General features: G+C 32.9%; 1 protein-coding gene across 1 annotated transcript; it reads right to left on the reverse strand.

Annotated features, from left to right (window-relative positions):
• Nucleotides 1–3,181: 3,181 nt before the first annotated feature.
• Nucleotides 3,182–3,929, reverse strand: LOC141700940 (uncharacterized). The gene is made up of 2 exons (XM_074504603.1): nt 3,747–3,929; nt 3,182–3,625 (listed from the first exon to the last, which is right to left on the reverse strand). The coding sequence occupies exons 1-2, from the start codon at nt 3,927–3,929 to the stop codon at nt 3,182–3,184; spliced, it is 627 nt and encodes a 208-aa protein (XP_074360704.1).
• Nucleotides 3,930–14,963: the final 11,034 nt, after the last annotated feature.

A 14,963-nucleotide genomic window follows, 5' to 3' on the forward strand; every position in this document is an offset into this window, starting at 1 on the left:
AAGAAGAGTCATGAACAAAGAAGACAAATACAATGGTGATTATGTTCTTATGTACAGAACTTATAATGGTCAAGAAATGAAGATGGAAAAGGGAGCTGCAGTTTTGAAAGTTTTTCTCAACAATCCTCAGTTATCTTTCAGTCCTGATCATGAAGATGTCAGCTTAAGCTTTATGTTGATTGGTGATCTTGAAATAACTAAGAGTTCGATCTTTAAATTAATATCATCCATTTATCAGATTGGAGAAGATACTGAAGAGAAGAAAGAGTTGAAGAAAAAGCTTGCCAAAGTCCTTCAAGACAAGAAGGAAGAAAGGTTGAACAAATTTATGGAAACAACTGTCAGTTATCTTAGGATACTGAAGTAAGCCTTATTCCTTGTACACTTTGTAATTGGTTTTGGCATCATTGAGAATGGAATTTGTGCTTCACTACATTAAGCATAAATTGGGGGAGATTATTATGTGCTGATTCTCAATGATCAGGAGGAGCTCAGGATCTGACTGTTTTGGATGTCATCAAGATTTGATATGCCATCAGGATTTGATGCATCATCAGTATCTACATAACATCAACATCTGAAGACAGTCTTTTGTGAAGATTAAGTCTATTCCTTATTTTGAGGGATGGATATATGTTACGTTCTGAGTTATAGGACTTTTTATATTCAGTTAAAGATATTTATCATTTCCTGTTAGTAATTGATAATGCATATTCTAGACTGATTTGTAGCATCTGTGTATTATATAAACACAGTTTAGGTCATCACATAGTGATTAACTCGAGTATTGTATGACCTAGAAGCTCTCAAGAACATCAGTATTTCTTGAGAGAGTTTGTAACAGTTTTTATCAGAAATATAAAGAACTGTTATATTTTTATACTTGTTCAAAATGTTTATACAATTGTATCCAACCCCCCTTAAAAATTTGTATCTTTACTGGGCAACAAAGTACCTTACGTTCTCCAACTTCGTCCCAATATACCGGTAATCTGTGTCCATAAAGATCTTTGTAGGGAGGAATTTTGATACTGGCGTGATAACTGTTGTTATAAGAAAATTCTACTAATGGAAAATGCTCATCCTAATTTCCTTTAAAACCAATGGTACAAATACATAATATGTCTTCAACTGTCTGAATCGTTCTCTCGCTTTGGCCGTCAGTCTATGGATGATAAGTTGTACTCATATTCAATTTAGTTCCCAAACATTCTTGAAAACTCCTCCAAAACCTTGAATTGAATCATGGATTTCGATCTGATACAATAGACACAGGAATCCATGATGAACTTCTATTTCCTTCAGATAATGTGAACCAACTTGTCCAGTGAAAATCTTTCATTAATAGGCAGAAAATGAGCTGATTTATTCTGTCCACTATAACCCAAATGGCGTCATGGTTCGCTTTTGTCCTTGGTAAGCCGACTATAAAATCTATAGCAATGTGCTCCCACTTACATTCTAGAATCTCAAATGGTTGCAATAATCCACTTGGTCTCTGATGCTCCACATTAACTATTTGACACGTATAACATTTGTTAACCCATTCCGCAATTTCTCCTTTCATGTCTAGCCACCAATAATTTTCTTTTAAATCTCCATACATCTTGGTACTTCCTGTATAGATTGAATACCTTGAATTGTGAGCTTCCTGTAGAATTTCATTCTTAAACTCTGCTACTGGTGGAATCCAAATTCAGGAAGAAAATCTGAGAATACATTGATCATCCTTCCGAGTGCATAACTCTTCTCATACTAAACGGTCGATATTCTGATCCATTATTTCCTCTTGATACTTCTTTATCTTCTCTAACAACTATAGCTGAAAAGTCATACTATACATCTTTGCTTCATTAGGCTTGCAGATTCCGACCTCCAATTCCAACTTCTGAAACTCCTTATATAACTTCTCTGGCACTGCCAACATATTCAATCTCTCATTCCTGCTTAACGCGTCTGCTACTACATTTGCTTTTCTTGGGTGATAGTTAATTGTGCAATCATAGTCCTTGATCAATTCCAACTATCTTCGTTGTCTCATATTAAGATTCTTTTGCGTGAATATGTACTTCAAACTCTTATGGTCAGTATAAATTTCACATCTTTGTCCATATAGATAATGTCTCCAAATCTTCAAAGCGAATATTATTGCTGCTAGTTCTAAGTCATGAGTAGGATACTTCTACTAATGAGATTTTAGTTGTCTAGACGCATATGCAATAACCTTATTATGCTGCATTAAAACACAACCTAATCCCTTATGAGAAGCATCATTATAGATTACAAAATTTCCTTGATCATCTTAAAGTGACAAAACAAGTGCCGTGATTAATCTCTTCTTCAATTCTTGAAAACTTTCTTCACACTTCTCGTTTCATATAAACTTCTCATTTTTTCTTGTAAGCTTCGTCAAAGGTGTCATAATCTTCGAGAAATCTTGAATAAATCTTTGATAATATCCTGCTAATCCCACGAAACTTCTCACTTCTATTGGTGTTTTTGGCCTTTCCCAATTCGTAATAACTTCAATCTTCACTGGGTCCACTTTGATCCATTCATTACTGACTATGTGCCCTAATAATTAAACTTCTTATAACCAAAACTCACACTTTCAAAACTTGGAATACAACTTCTCCTTTCTCAAAATTCCCACGGCTATTCTTAGATGCTTCGCATGGTCTTCTGTTGACTTCGAGTAAATCAAAATATCATCTATAAACACAATGACAAATTTGTCCAAATATTCCTTAAAAATTCTGTTCATCAAGTCCATAAACACTGTCGGGGCATTGGTCAATCCAAAGAACATTATTAAGAATTCATAATGTTCGTACATTGTTCTGAAAACTATCTTCAGTACGTCTTCAGGTTTAATCTTCAGTTGGTGATATCCGGATGTCAGATCAATCTTAGAGAAATATTTGGCTCTCTTCAGCTGATCAAACAAATTATCGATTCAAGGTAATGGATACTTGTTCTTGATAGTAAGCTTGTTGAGTTCCCAATAGTCGATGCATAATCTCATGCTTCCATCCTTTTTCTTAACAAATAGTACCGGTACACCCCATGTTGATACACTGGGTCTAATCACTCCCTTTTCTAGTAACTCTTGCAACTGCTTTGCTAACTCCTTCATTTCAACTGGCGCCATTCTGTACGGGGCCTTAGATACTGGTACCGTTCACGGTGCTAAGTTGATTACAAACTCAATTTCTCTAACTGGAGGAAGTCCTAGTAACTCATCTAGGAACACGTTTGTAAACTCATTGACAACTGAGATATTTTGAAATTTTGCGGGCTTTTGATTTCTATCTATCACATAAGCAATGAAATGCTCGCATTCTTGTCGCGGTAACTTCTTAGCTTGAATCATCGTTAAGAACTTCTTTACTTGCCTCTGACCTTTAAACGTCACTACTTGCTCATCCGGCGTCTTCAAAATTACCATCTTGTTACGATAGTCTATCTGAACATCGTGTTTAGATTGCCAGTTCATTCCTAGAATAACGTCATATTCCCCTAACTTAAATGGTATCAAGTCAGCACAAAACTTAATGGCCATAAATCTCAATCTCACAGTCCGTACACACTTGGTTAATAGATATACGCTCTTGATTTGATAATTCTACAGTCATAATCTCATTTAAAAATTCAATTGGATAATTTAACTTATCAACAAAATCTTGAGAAAGAAATAATCGAGTTGCTCCCGAATCTACTAACATGTTGGTATATAAAAAATTCACATTAAGCATGCCTTCCACAACATCCGTGTCTTGAATAGCATCTTTCATAGACATGTCATAAACTCTAGCTCTGAGAGACTCATTCACTACTAGAGTAGATCCCATAATTCTCAGTGCATTACTAACTGGAACTGGTGTTTTACAATCCCTTGCTATATTTCTGGCTTTCCACACTTGAAACATGTAAACCTAATTGTTGGAACCTTGCTCGCTTGATTCCTGGTAGGTTGATCCTTATTTGTTGGCTCTCTGGATGGTTCATTATGGAACTCCCTTGAGTAATGCCCCTTCTGGTTACATCTATAAATACTACATTTAATTTATTACAAAATCCTCCATGTTTCTTTCTGCATACCTGTCATTCTGGTAAAGCTATTCTCCGCTGATTTGGCTGGTTTCAGTGGCCGGACAGTTTCCTTGTCCTCCGCCGCCTGTATTTTGCTTTCTAAAATTAAAATTCCTTCCTGGCTGAAACTTTCCCCTCTTCTGATTAAAGTTTGCAAACTTCCCTGCTTGAGACTATCCTTCACTTCCCTCAAAATTTCTCTTCTTACTCTCTTTCTCCTTCTGTGACATTTCGCTTTCTGTCTCCGTAATCATAGCTTTTTGTACTACTCTCGCATACATATCTAACTCAAATATAGATACCTTCCCTCTAATCCATGGCTTAAGACCCTGCTAAAATCTCTTAGCTTTCTTCCTATCAGTCTCTACATATGATGGTACAAATCTCGACAATTCTTCAAACTTACTTTCATAATATGCTACTGACATATTCCCCTATTTTTACTCCAGAAACTTCAATTTCATTTGATCCTAAACAAACGGAGGAAGATACTTCTCTAAAAACAACTCCTTAACTCTATCCCAAGCAAAAAATTCCGTACCTTCAAATTATTGGGTTTCGAGCACAAAAACACAACGGAAACAGTAATTAAAAATGTAAAAAATAAGAATTTTTGAAACCCGCCACAGGATCCATGCGAAAAATATATATTTAATTCGTAGATCAGATTATTTACCTTAAGAAGCTTTACCAATTGGTTGACTAATGGAGATCCAAAGCTTGTTCAATCACCACCCATCCCGCTCTCGCGATCTACGCTCTATCGTTATCCACACGAATGTTTGAACTCAAGGATTGGATGTGTAATAGCACAAACTCGTTTCTTCTTGCTCTCTCCATCTTCTCTCTTGGTGGCTAGGGTTTTAGTAAAAGTCTTGCTTGCAAAATCAGCCACACGATATTAAATAGAGAGTAGAAAAATGAATTATAACTCTTAACTAATTAGGAGTTATTATTAATTCGAAATTCCTATTTATATTATAATTAAGTCTCACTTAATTATTTAACAAATAAATTTCATAATTAATATTAGTAAATTCAAATATCAATATTTATCTAATTAATTAAGTCATACTTAATTAATATTATAAATAATTTGAATTACTTCAATATAATTTAAATCTAATTTAAATTAAATAATCCTTCAAGCATTCTTAGTATGTGATCCTATAGGTTCTTATTACGTTGGCAATGAATTTTAAATATAATTTAAAGTCGTAAACAATGAGCGGTATCTAGTAATACATCATTGTTACCCAAGTAATAAAAATTGAATCGGTGATCGATTAAACCTTTTGTGAATAATGTACAATGTAATATAATCGCTTTAACCAAATATAATAGATTAAACTAGAGGCATGGAATGTGTCATCCTCATCATAGTTTAATCCAAGTTTCCTTGATCAATGAGTAGATTATCATATCAAATCAATATTTGAGTGTGGCCACGCATTTCATAGTCTTGCTCACACAAGAGGCCAATAATATCACTCCTAAAATAGGAGGGTTAAATCCCATCTACATCACTCATATTTCTCTACAATTCATAATATACCCAATGTCCACTTTTATCATTAACCGGTCAAGGATAACTTTTAATGGAATCAATGTATATTAATTCTCGTATAGAAATATAATGACTTTAGGTCTAAGGACCATTACATCAGTATCACTGTGAGAATTACTTATGACACAACAGACATGTAGAATCTCACATTGGGTCTGTCCAACACCATGTACATATACATCTGGCTTTGTTTTTGACTTTAGTATCACTATACCTATGATCAATGAGATGTGATCATCAGTCAACAAATACACCAGTCTTAATGCATTATTATTGTCCCTTAATAATAATACTCAACTAGGGACCTTTAGGAATATTGATACTATTCTCATAATCTCATTTCTAAGTCACGTACTTAGAGATATAGAATTGCATATCATATTCCAAGGACATTTATTAATCTAACATTTATATCGCAGTAAATTAAGAATTAATAAATTATAAAGAGAATAATCGATAGAACATAAACATTAATAATCCTAATGTCTTAAACTAAAACATCATAGTGTTGTCTCTAGGGCACAAACACAACAATCTCCCACTTGCACTAGAGCCAATCACCCATATATCTAATACTCATGGAACTAGTATGACCATCATGCTTCTGTTGCGACAAAGCCTTAGTCAGTGGGTCTGCAACACTATCATTACTATGCACTTTACATTTATATCTCCTTAATCATTAATCTCATTAATAAGGCGATATTTCCTAAGGACATGCCAAAACAGTCTCTATGGCTGTTTAAAAAAATATCAATATATTCAGATACCATAAAATCATCAATGTTCTTGCTGTGAAATATTCAAGCTAACATCAATTATATTTAGAAAAAACACAAAACAGACATAAACTCGTAATCATCCTTGTCTGTTCCAAAAATTAGGTTCAGAAACTAGTATCAGTGTAAGCATTTATAACCAGTTCCCTATCTTCTCCATACACCAAAAATAAATCTTTAGTCCTCTTTAAGTACTTAAGAATATTCTTGAAAACTATCAAGTGACCCTCACCTGGATTAGCCTGGTATCTGATCGTCATGCTCAAAGCATATGAAACATCAGGATAAATACATATCATTATACATAATATAGATCCAATTGTTGACACATCTGGAACTTTCTCAAACGGCCCTTATCATCTAATGATTTAGGGGGAAATTATCTTTTGAGATCACTATCCCATGAGATATCGAAACATATCATTTCTTTGTCTCTTGCATCATAAAATGATGTAATAATTTATCAATGTATGTACTCCGACTAGGTCGATTAATCTTTTCAATCCATCTCTATAGATCTTGATCCCTAATATATAGGTAGCATCGCCTAAGTCTTTCATTGAGAAACTATCTCTCAACCAAGTCTTAACAACCTGTGGAGAAGGTATATCATTCCATATTTGTTATATGTCATCTATATATAATACTAGGAATGTCACATGGCTCCCACTAACCTTCTTGCCAACACATGGTTCAACTTTATTTTGAATAAAGCCAAACTCTTTGACCATTTTATCAAAATGAATATTCATTTCCTTGAGGCTTGCTTCAATCTATAAATAGATAGAAGCAACTTACAAACTATCTTAGCAAACTTTGGATCAACAAAACCCTCAGGTTGTATCATATATACATCATATTCAAGGCTCCCATAAAAGAAAGCAGTTTTAACATCCATTTGCCAAATCTCATAGTCAAATTAAGCAACCATTGTTAACAAAATCCCGATGGACTTGACCATAGTAACCGGTGAAAAAGTCTCATCATAGTCTATACCATGAATTTGTTAGAAACCTTTTGCCACTAGTCGCACCTTAGAGCTCTGTACTTTACCATCCATGTTAGTTTTTTTCTTGAAAACCCACTTGCACCCTATAGGTTTTACCCCTTCGAGTGAATCAACTAAAGTCAATACTTTATTTTGATACATGGATTCCATCGCGGATTTCTTGGCCTCCACCCATCTCTCGGAGTCTGGACTATTTATAGCATCTTGGTAGGTGTGAGGCTTATCCTTATCTGTAAAAAATCACATCACCATCTTGAGTCAAAAGAAGTCCATAATTTCTCCCGAACTCATGGTGAATCCTACTAGATCTACGAATAACATGTGTTTCCTAAACATGATTACTTTCAATATTTTGATGTACATCCTGATCTTATTCCAATTCTAGTTCAATGTTATCATGTGGTTCTCGATCTTCATCGAGATTTATTATCCTCCCACTGATTTTCTTAGAAAGTAGTTCTCCGTCAAAATATACAGCGGCCCGAGCAACAAACAATTTGTTCTCGAAAGGATTATAAAACTATACCCTAGTCTGACTTGGATATCCCACAAAATAGCATATATCTAATTTTGGTCCAAGTTTGTCAGAGGCTAAACGTTTTACAAACGCTTCACGTCCCCAAATTTTTATAAATGACATGCTATGACATTCATCACTCTATATCTCATACGGAGTATTTTGAACCACTTTAGTCGGAACTTGGTTAAGTGTATATACAACCGTTTCTAGAGCATAACCCTAGAAACTAAATGGAAGATCCGTTTGACTCATCATCGATCGCATTATGTCCGACAAGGTACGATTTCTCCTCTCAGAATATCTATTCTATTGAGGTGTTCCAGAAGGAGTAAGTTATGATACATTATCACACTCCTTCAAGAAACTCTTGAAATTGAGGTTTAAGTATTCTCCTCCACGATCTGATCGTAAAACTTTTATACTTTTCTCTAGTTTTCTTTTCTACTTCGGCCTTATATTCTTTAAACATTTCAAAAGAATCGGATTTGTTCTTCATAAGAACCACATATCCATATCTACTAAAATCATCAATAAATGTTATGAAGTAGTATACGCCCCCTGCCATCATACGCATTCGACCACATACATCATTATGTATAAGTCATCATCGTTCGGTGGCCCTTTTACCTGATCAGGTAAAAGAAGCTTTAGTCATTTTGCCAATGAGACAAAGTTCGCATCTTCTGTATGATTCAAAATCAAACTTATCCAAGTATTCATCTATATGTAACTCACAAATGCGTTTCTCATTAATATGGCTTAACGACAATGCTAGAGGTAATGTTTGATTTGAGTCAACTTAGAACATATAAATTGTTAACTAATTGTGCAACATTATAAGTCTTATCATTGAAATAGAATAAACAACTATTGTTTATTTAATTAAAATGAAAACCTTTCTTATCCTAACAAGAAATTGACTTAATGTATCCGCTAAAGGCAGGCACGTAATAACAATTTATCAAGTTCTCAATCTCGCCTTATGGGCAAAATTAGGTATCGAGTTCCTTCAACTAGAGCAACAACTTTTGCTCCAATTCTAACCCGATACCTGAAGCTTGACAATTGATAGTCTTCTTGTTTAGATCTTCCAAACAAGCTCAATAATTTAACTTCCAATCATCCAGTTATTTCCACAGAAATGACAATCATCTCCTTTAGCAACACCAATATTAGGCTTCAAAAGCCCTTTGGGATTGGACTTTGGTTTGAAACCGAATAAGATCAAATCTTCACCTTGGCTGTCCACTTTCCTTTCCCATTTACATTCCATGTGTACATCATCAATATGGATGTAATTCTTGCCTTTACCGTGTTATTTTCAGCAGTTCTAAACATGCTTAACAACTCAGTGAGTGTTCTGTCTATCTCTTTCCTTTTGTTCTTAACAAACTAAGAATAGAAGTTGTTCAAAGATTGTTTGATCAAATTAAGTTGAGTTTTTAGACTATTCTTGAAACCCAAAATATCAAGGTACATATACCTATCATATTTAGAACATGTGGTCCAACCGAATATCATTCTCCCATTAATGCAAAGTATGGTGCCTTATTATTGTCAAATCTTTCCGACAAGCCTATCCTTCAAACATCCTTTGAAGGTGCTCAATTATATCATAAGCATCATTATGCCCTTGTTGCTTCTAAAGCTCAACACTCATAATTACAAGCATGAGACATGAAACATCAGTTGCATAATCAATTTGATTCTAGTAAGCATTTTGTTTAGCACATGTTTTATTCTCAACTAGAAGAAATAAGGGAGGGGTTTGACTGGCATCCTTGAACCTGTGGACAATTCTTAAGTTCCCGTGTCAATTGAGGAAATTATTTCATGTTAGCTTTTCCTTCTCAGGGACTATTACATAGAGAAGTTATTTGTGTTATTTGTCATTTGATAACTACAATATTAAAGTGCATAAAATGACTTAGTTTATATATGATCATTAAATTATGTTCAAGTGATTATTCATATATATATATACACACAATATATATCTCCCACTATTTTTTATCAAATCAATAACCTTAACTATTAATTCAGAAAAATATCTTCTATATCCTTTCTAGTGAGCCAAGATCCATATTTCACCACGCATTAGGTCAGCTTTGGCTTTTCTCCTAAAACATGATTATTTAGGTAGACAATGTTTGTCAGTTATATCAACTATATAACTCTTGGATAGCTTGGTGGAACAACATTTGTTCACATTTATATAGTAAATCTCGCCAAACTCTATGCCTCTAAATTCACAATCCTATTGTGGTAACATAGTTAAGTAAAACCCAATAGTCAAAAAGTATCAATATACTTCAACACATCTCCCACGATAGATAGGAGTACTTCGCTTTGACGAACCCACTCCTAATTGATCTAGGGGTTAACACATTGGACTCATTGGAAGGCATCTGCTCAACTTAATATTAACTTTAGGCTTTTGTTAATTTTAAAATGATCATGATCCCATCATAAAGAGATTCCTAATTTTTCCTTGAATAAAATACTTCAAATCAATATTTGTTAATTATTTGATTTCCAAGTAGTGAGGGAGTCACAGCGGTCTCGCTTAAAACCCTCAACCTTACAAGTTCAAAGAACTCGCTTTTGACAAAATCGCCCAATGTCAGAAATAAAGAAAATTTGTATTTTATTCCGTCTTTCATAAACACAAGAATCTCATAATCGTTTGTTCATTTTAAAATCTTGAATCGTAACAGATTTTATCTTGTTTAGCAAGCATGTCATGGGTGTCGTATCTAATACATACATCCTTAATCTAATTAAGCATGCATCTTTATAAACTACTCTACACATACATTCATCATATGCACATATATATATATATATATATGTAAACTGCAATAAATAAGCGTGGTTGGTTATGGATTCATCCTATGTGATTTTTATCAAGCTAATGACAAAGATCTAGGTCAATCTAAGGTGGAAAATAAATACAGGCTAACTATTACATGTCTTCTTTCTTGTATTACTTCCTTGGATGGCCTCCGTGTGGTATTACCCTTGATCTTCAAATCTTCATGTCTTCATGTCCATTACAAGAATGAAATATGAAAACTAATCTAATGAACTTACAAGAAGAACTCGAGTTGAATTCGAGATTTAATAATTACAAGATTAAAAGATATGCAAGCCGTATTTGAAAACCCAAAACCATTAACCTAAGGTCATAAGACATAACCATCCACCATGCTCAATTAACAAAAAATAACATGTTAAAACACATAATCTGATCTTAACATATCATACCCATCATGATCTAATCATAAAAACCAAATATTGAAAAATCAGAAAATTCGAAATTAAATCTGATAACATTAAATCACAGATTACAGGGCCTAAACGACGTCAAATGCCTTAAAGATCAGTCGATAATAGTTTTACTATCAGTTAAGTTCAGACGCTTGATTCCATATGAAATAGCATATTCGTTCGCCAAAATCGGACATCAGACCCAGATTTCAGCAAATTTGCTACATCCGATTCAGAATCGTATCAAATACGATTCATATATTAAGAACAAACACTAAACATGTATATATCAGTATATATACAGATTATATAATCATCATATGATTATACAACTCTCATGAATATCATATATTCAAAACATATACATACATACGCATATATAAACATAACAACATGTAAAACATACAAAATCGCATACATAACAGTCATGAAATATTGTATATATGTTATCATCATAAGATCAGTAAACACATAAATGAATTAAACACTTTTCGCAAGTAGCTCTGATGTCATTGTTGGGTTTCGAGCACATAAACGTAACGGAAACAGTAATTAAAAATGTAAAAAATAAGAATTTTCGAAACCCACCGCACGATCCATGCGAAAAATATATATTTAATTCGTAGATCCGATTGTTTACCTTAAGAAGCTTTACCAATTGGTTGACTAATGGAGATCCAAAGCTTGTTCAATCACCACGCATCTCGCTCTGGTGATCTACGCTCTATCGGTATCCACACGAATCCTTGAACTCAAGGATTGGATGTGTACTAGCACAAACTCGTTTCTTCCTGCTCTCTCAATCTTCTCTCTTGGTGGCTAGGGTTTTACTAAAGTCTTGCTTGCAAAATCAACCACACAAAAGATATTATATAGAGAGTAGAAAAATGAATTATAACTCTTAACTAATTAGGAGTTATTATTAATTCAAAATTTCTATTTGTATTATAATTAAGTCTCACTTAATTATTTAACAAATAAATTTCATAATTAATATTAGTAAATTCAAATATCAATATTTATGTAATTAATTAAGTCATACTTAATTAATATTATAAATAATTCGAATTACTTTAATATAATTTAAATCCAATTTAAATTAAATAATCCTTCAAGCATTCTTAGTGTGTGATCCTATAGGTTATTATTACATTGGCAATTAATTTTTTAAATCTAATTTAAAATCGTAAACAATGAGCGGCATCTAGTAATACATCATTATTACCCGAGTAATAATAATTGAATTGGTGATCGATTAAACCTTTTGTGAATAATGTACAATGTAATAAAATCTCTTTAACCAAATTTTATAGATTAAACTAGAGGTATGTAATGTGTCATCCTCATCATAGTTTAATCCAAGTTTCCTTAATCAATGAGTAGACTATCATATCAAATAACCATTTGAGCGTGGACACATTTCATAGTCTAGCTCACATAAGAGGCCAATAATATCACTCCAAAAATAGGAGGGTTAAATCCCATCTAGATCACTCATATTTCTCATACGATTCATAATATACGCAATATCCACTTTTATCATTACCCGGTCAAGGATAACTTTTAATGAAATCAATGTATATTAATTCTCGCATAGAAATATAATGACTTCAAAATCTAAGGACCATTACATCATTATCACTGTTAGAATTACTTATGACACAACAGACATAAAGAATCTGACATTGGGTATGTCCAGCACCATGTACATATACATCTGCCTGTATTTTTGACTTTAATATCACTATACCTATTATCAATGAGATATGATCATCAGTCAACAAACACACCAGTCTTAATGCATTATTATTGTCCCTTAATAATAATACTCGACTAGGGACCTTTAGGAATATTGATACTATTCTCATAATCTCATTTCTAAGTCACGTACTTAGAAATATAGAATTGCATATCATATTCCAAGGACATTTATTAATCTAACATTTATATCGCAGTAAATTAAGAATTAATAAATTATAAAGAGAATAATCGATAAAACATAAACATTAATAATCCTAATGTCTTAAACTAAAACATCATAGTGTTGTCTCTAGGGCACAAACACTACCATAAATATCTTAACAGTTTCTCACTAGTAGGTGGCTTCATTCTTCAAATAGTAACTTGCAAACTCAGTTTTCTGCTCCTCTCTCACCTTGACTAAAGCAAATGACTTCTCAATCTCCTTTAACCAAACTCTTGCTTCAATTGGATCTAAAGAACCTTTGAATTTCGGTGGATTCACCTCCTGAAAAGTCTTAAAAGTTACCTGAGGATTGGTCTGTCTCTGTTGTTAAGTCAGGTTGACTGTTTGTTGAGCCAAGATCTAAAGAATCTGGGCTATAGTTGGGTCTATAGGACCTGGATTGGTATTCGGGTTATTTTTTTCTTGGTTGTTGTTGGTTTCTTCATTCTGGTTGGTAGAACGGGTATTTCTTCTGGGAGGCATTTTATGTAAAGAATCAAACAACTTATTTAGCCTTTAAATCAAATCCTTTTTATGAAAAGTTTTTGTAAAACAAAAATATCTCTTTTTGAAAACATTTTTAATGGTTGAACTAAGTAAATTGCATACTTCTTTACAGAATATAAACAATCAAGGGGGTAAGGTACATGTTATCACAAGAGTTTGTAGCTGGTGTCGTAAGTAAAGTAAGATAAAATAGGTGTAGTAATGTAAATGACAATGCTGGAAAAGGAAAGGTACTGATATATATATATATATATATATCAGAGTTTGGTAGTACAAGCGTGAAAACGCTTCAACAAAAGCAAAAGGTACAATAGGCCTACCCACTAGTCAGCAAGTCTAGTCTATATATACAAACCAAAAGTTTGTTGATACACACTACACACTAATATACATATAGCAACTGCCATAACTGTAACGTCTGGGAAATTTACGTCTGTATTGTATCATTTTTATAATAAATTATGTGGGTTAATGTGTCATTTAGGTGGAATTAACTGTCAAACCCTAATTGCTATGTGTTATGTGCATTATGTGTCGTCCCGGTATTTTTAAGATATTTTTCAGATACTTTATTTTTGCATTCATGGCTTTCATTTCAAAAGTTTTACGACCCGAATCATGATTTAAAGCAGGTATTTCAAATAAAATAATGGGCCTTATTTTTCATCAAATGGCTTTTATCATCGCATTATTCTGAACATCTAGGTATTTTACAAATTTTCTTATTTCGTGAAAAATGACTTTTCCGGGCCTCATTGGGTGTTAAAAACCCCACAAAAAATCACACTTTTATTTTTATAAAATTATAGGACTTTCATTTATACCATTTCTTTGTATTTTTGCATTATTCACAATTTTTTGGAAATTTTGGCATATATATTGCATATATAAAATATTTATAAATTAAATTTTAATACTCAAAAATTATAAAATTAGGGGATTATTAATTTTAAAAAGTGTAGAATTAGAGCCTTAGTTTTAACTAGGAGTATTAATTTTACTACTATAAATAGCCTAATTTTTAATTAATTATTATTAATTAAGTAATTAAAAATCAGAAAATACACAAATTCCTTGCAAACCGGGTCGGGTAGAACAGTTGCGGGTCGAAGAATCAATCGGTGATTTTGAACTGAATACAGCATCAAATCAAGTGATTCAAGTACTCAAATCGAAGGTTTTGATTTGTTCTTTTTGTTTCTAGCATCAATTTCATGTTTTAATCCGTAGTTTTTGATTTTTGATTTCTAGGG

This window comes from Apium graveolens, chromosome 2, assembly GCF_009905375.1.
Source record: "Apium graveolens cultivar Ventura chromosome 2, ASM990537v1, whole genome shotgun sequence".
Classification (NCBI taxonomy): domain Eukaryota; kingdom Viridiplantae; phylum Streptophyta; class Magnoliopsida; order Apiales; family Apiaceae; genus Apium; species Apium graveolens.

Bases quoted from the DNA above. Each gene is read 5' to 3' on its own strand.
- LOC141700940 (XM_074504603.1), bottom strand. From the start codon at position 3,929: ATGTTTCAAGTGTGGAAAGCCAGAAATATAGCAAGGGATTGTAAAACA. The intron at 3,626-3,746 runs GTGAATTTTTTA...TTATGACTGTAG, and splicing joins TTGTGGAAGGCATGCTTAAT to AATTATCAAATCAAGAGCGT.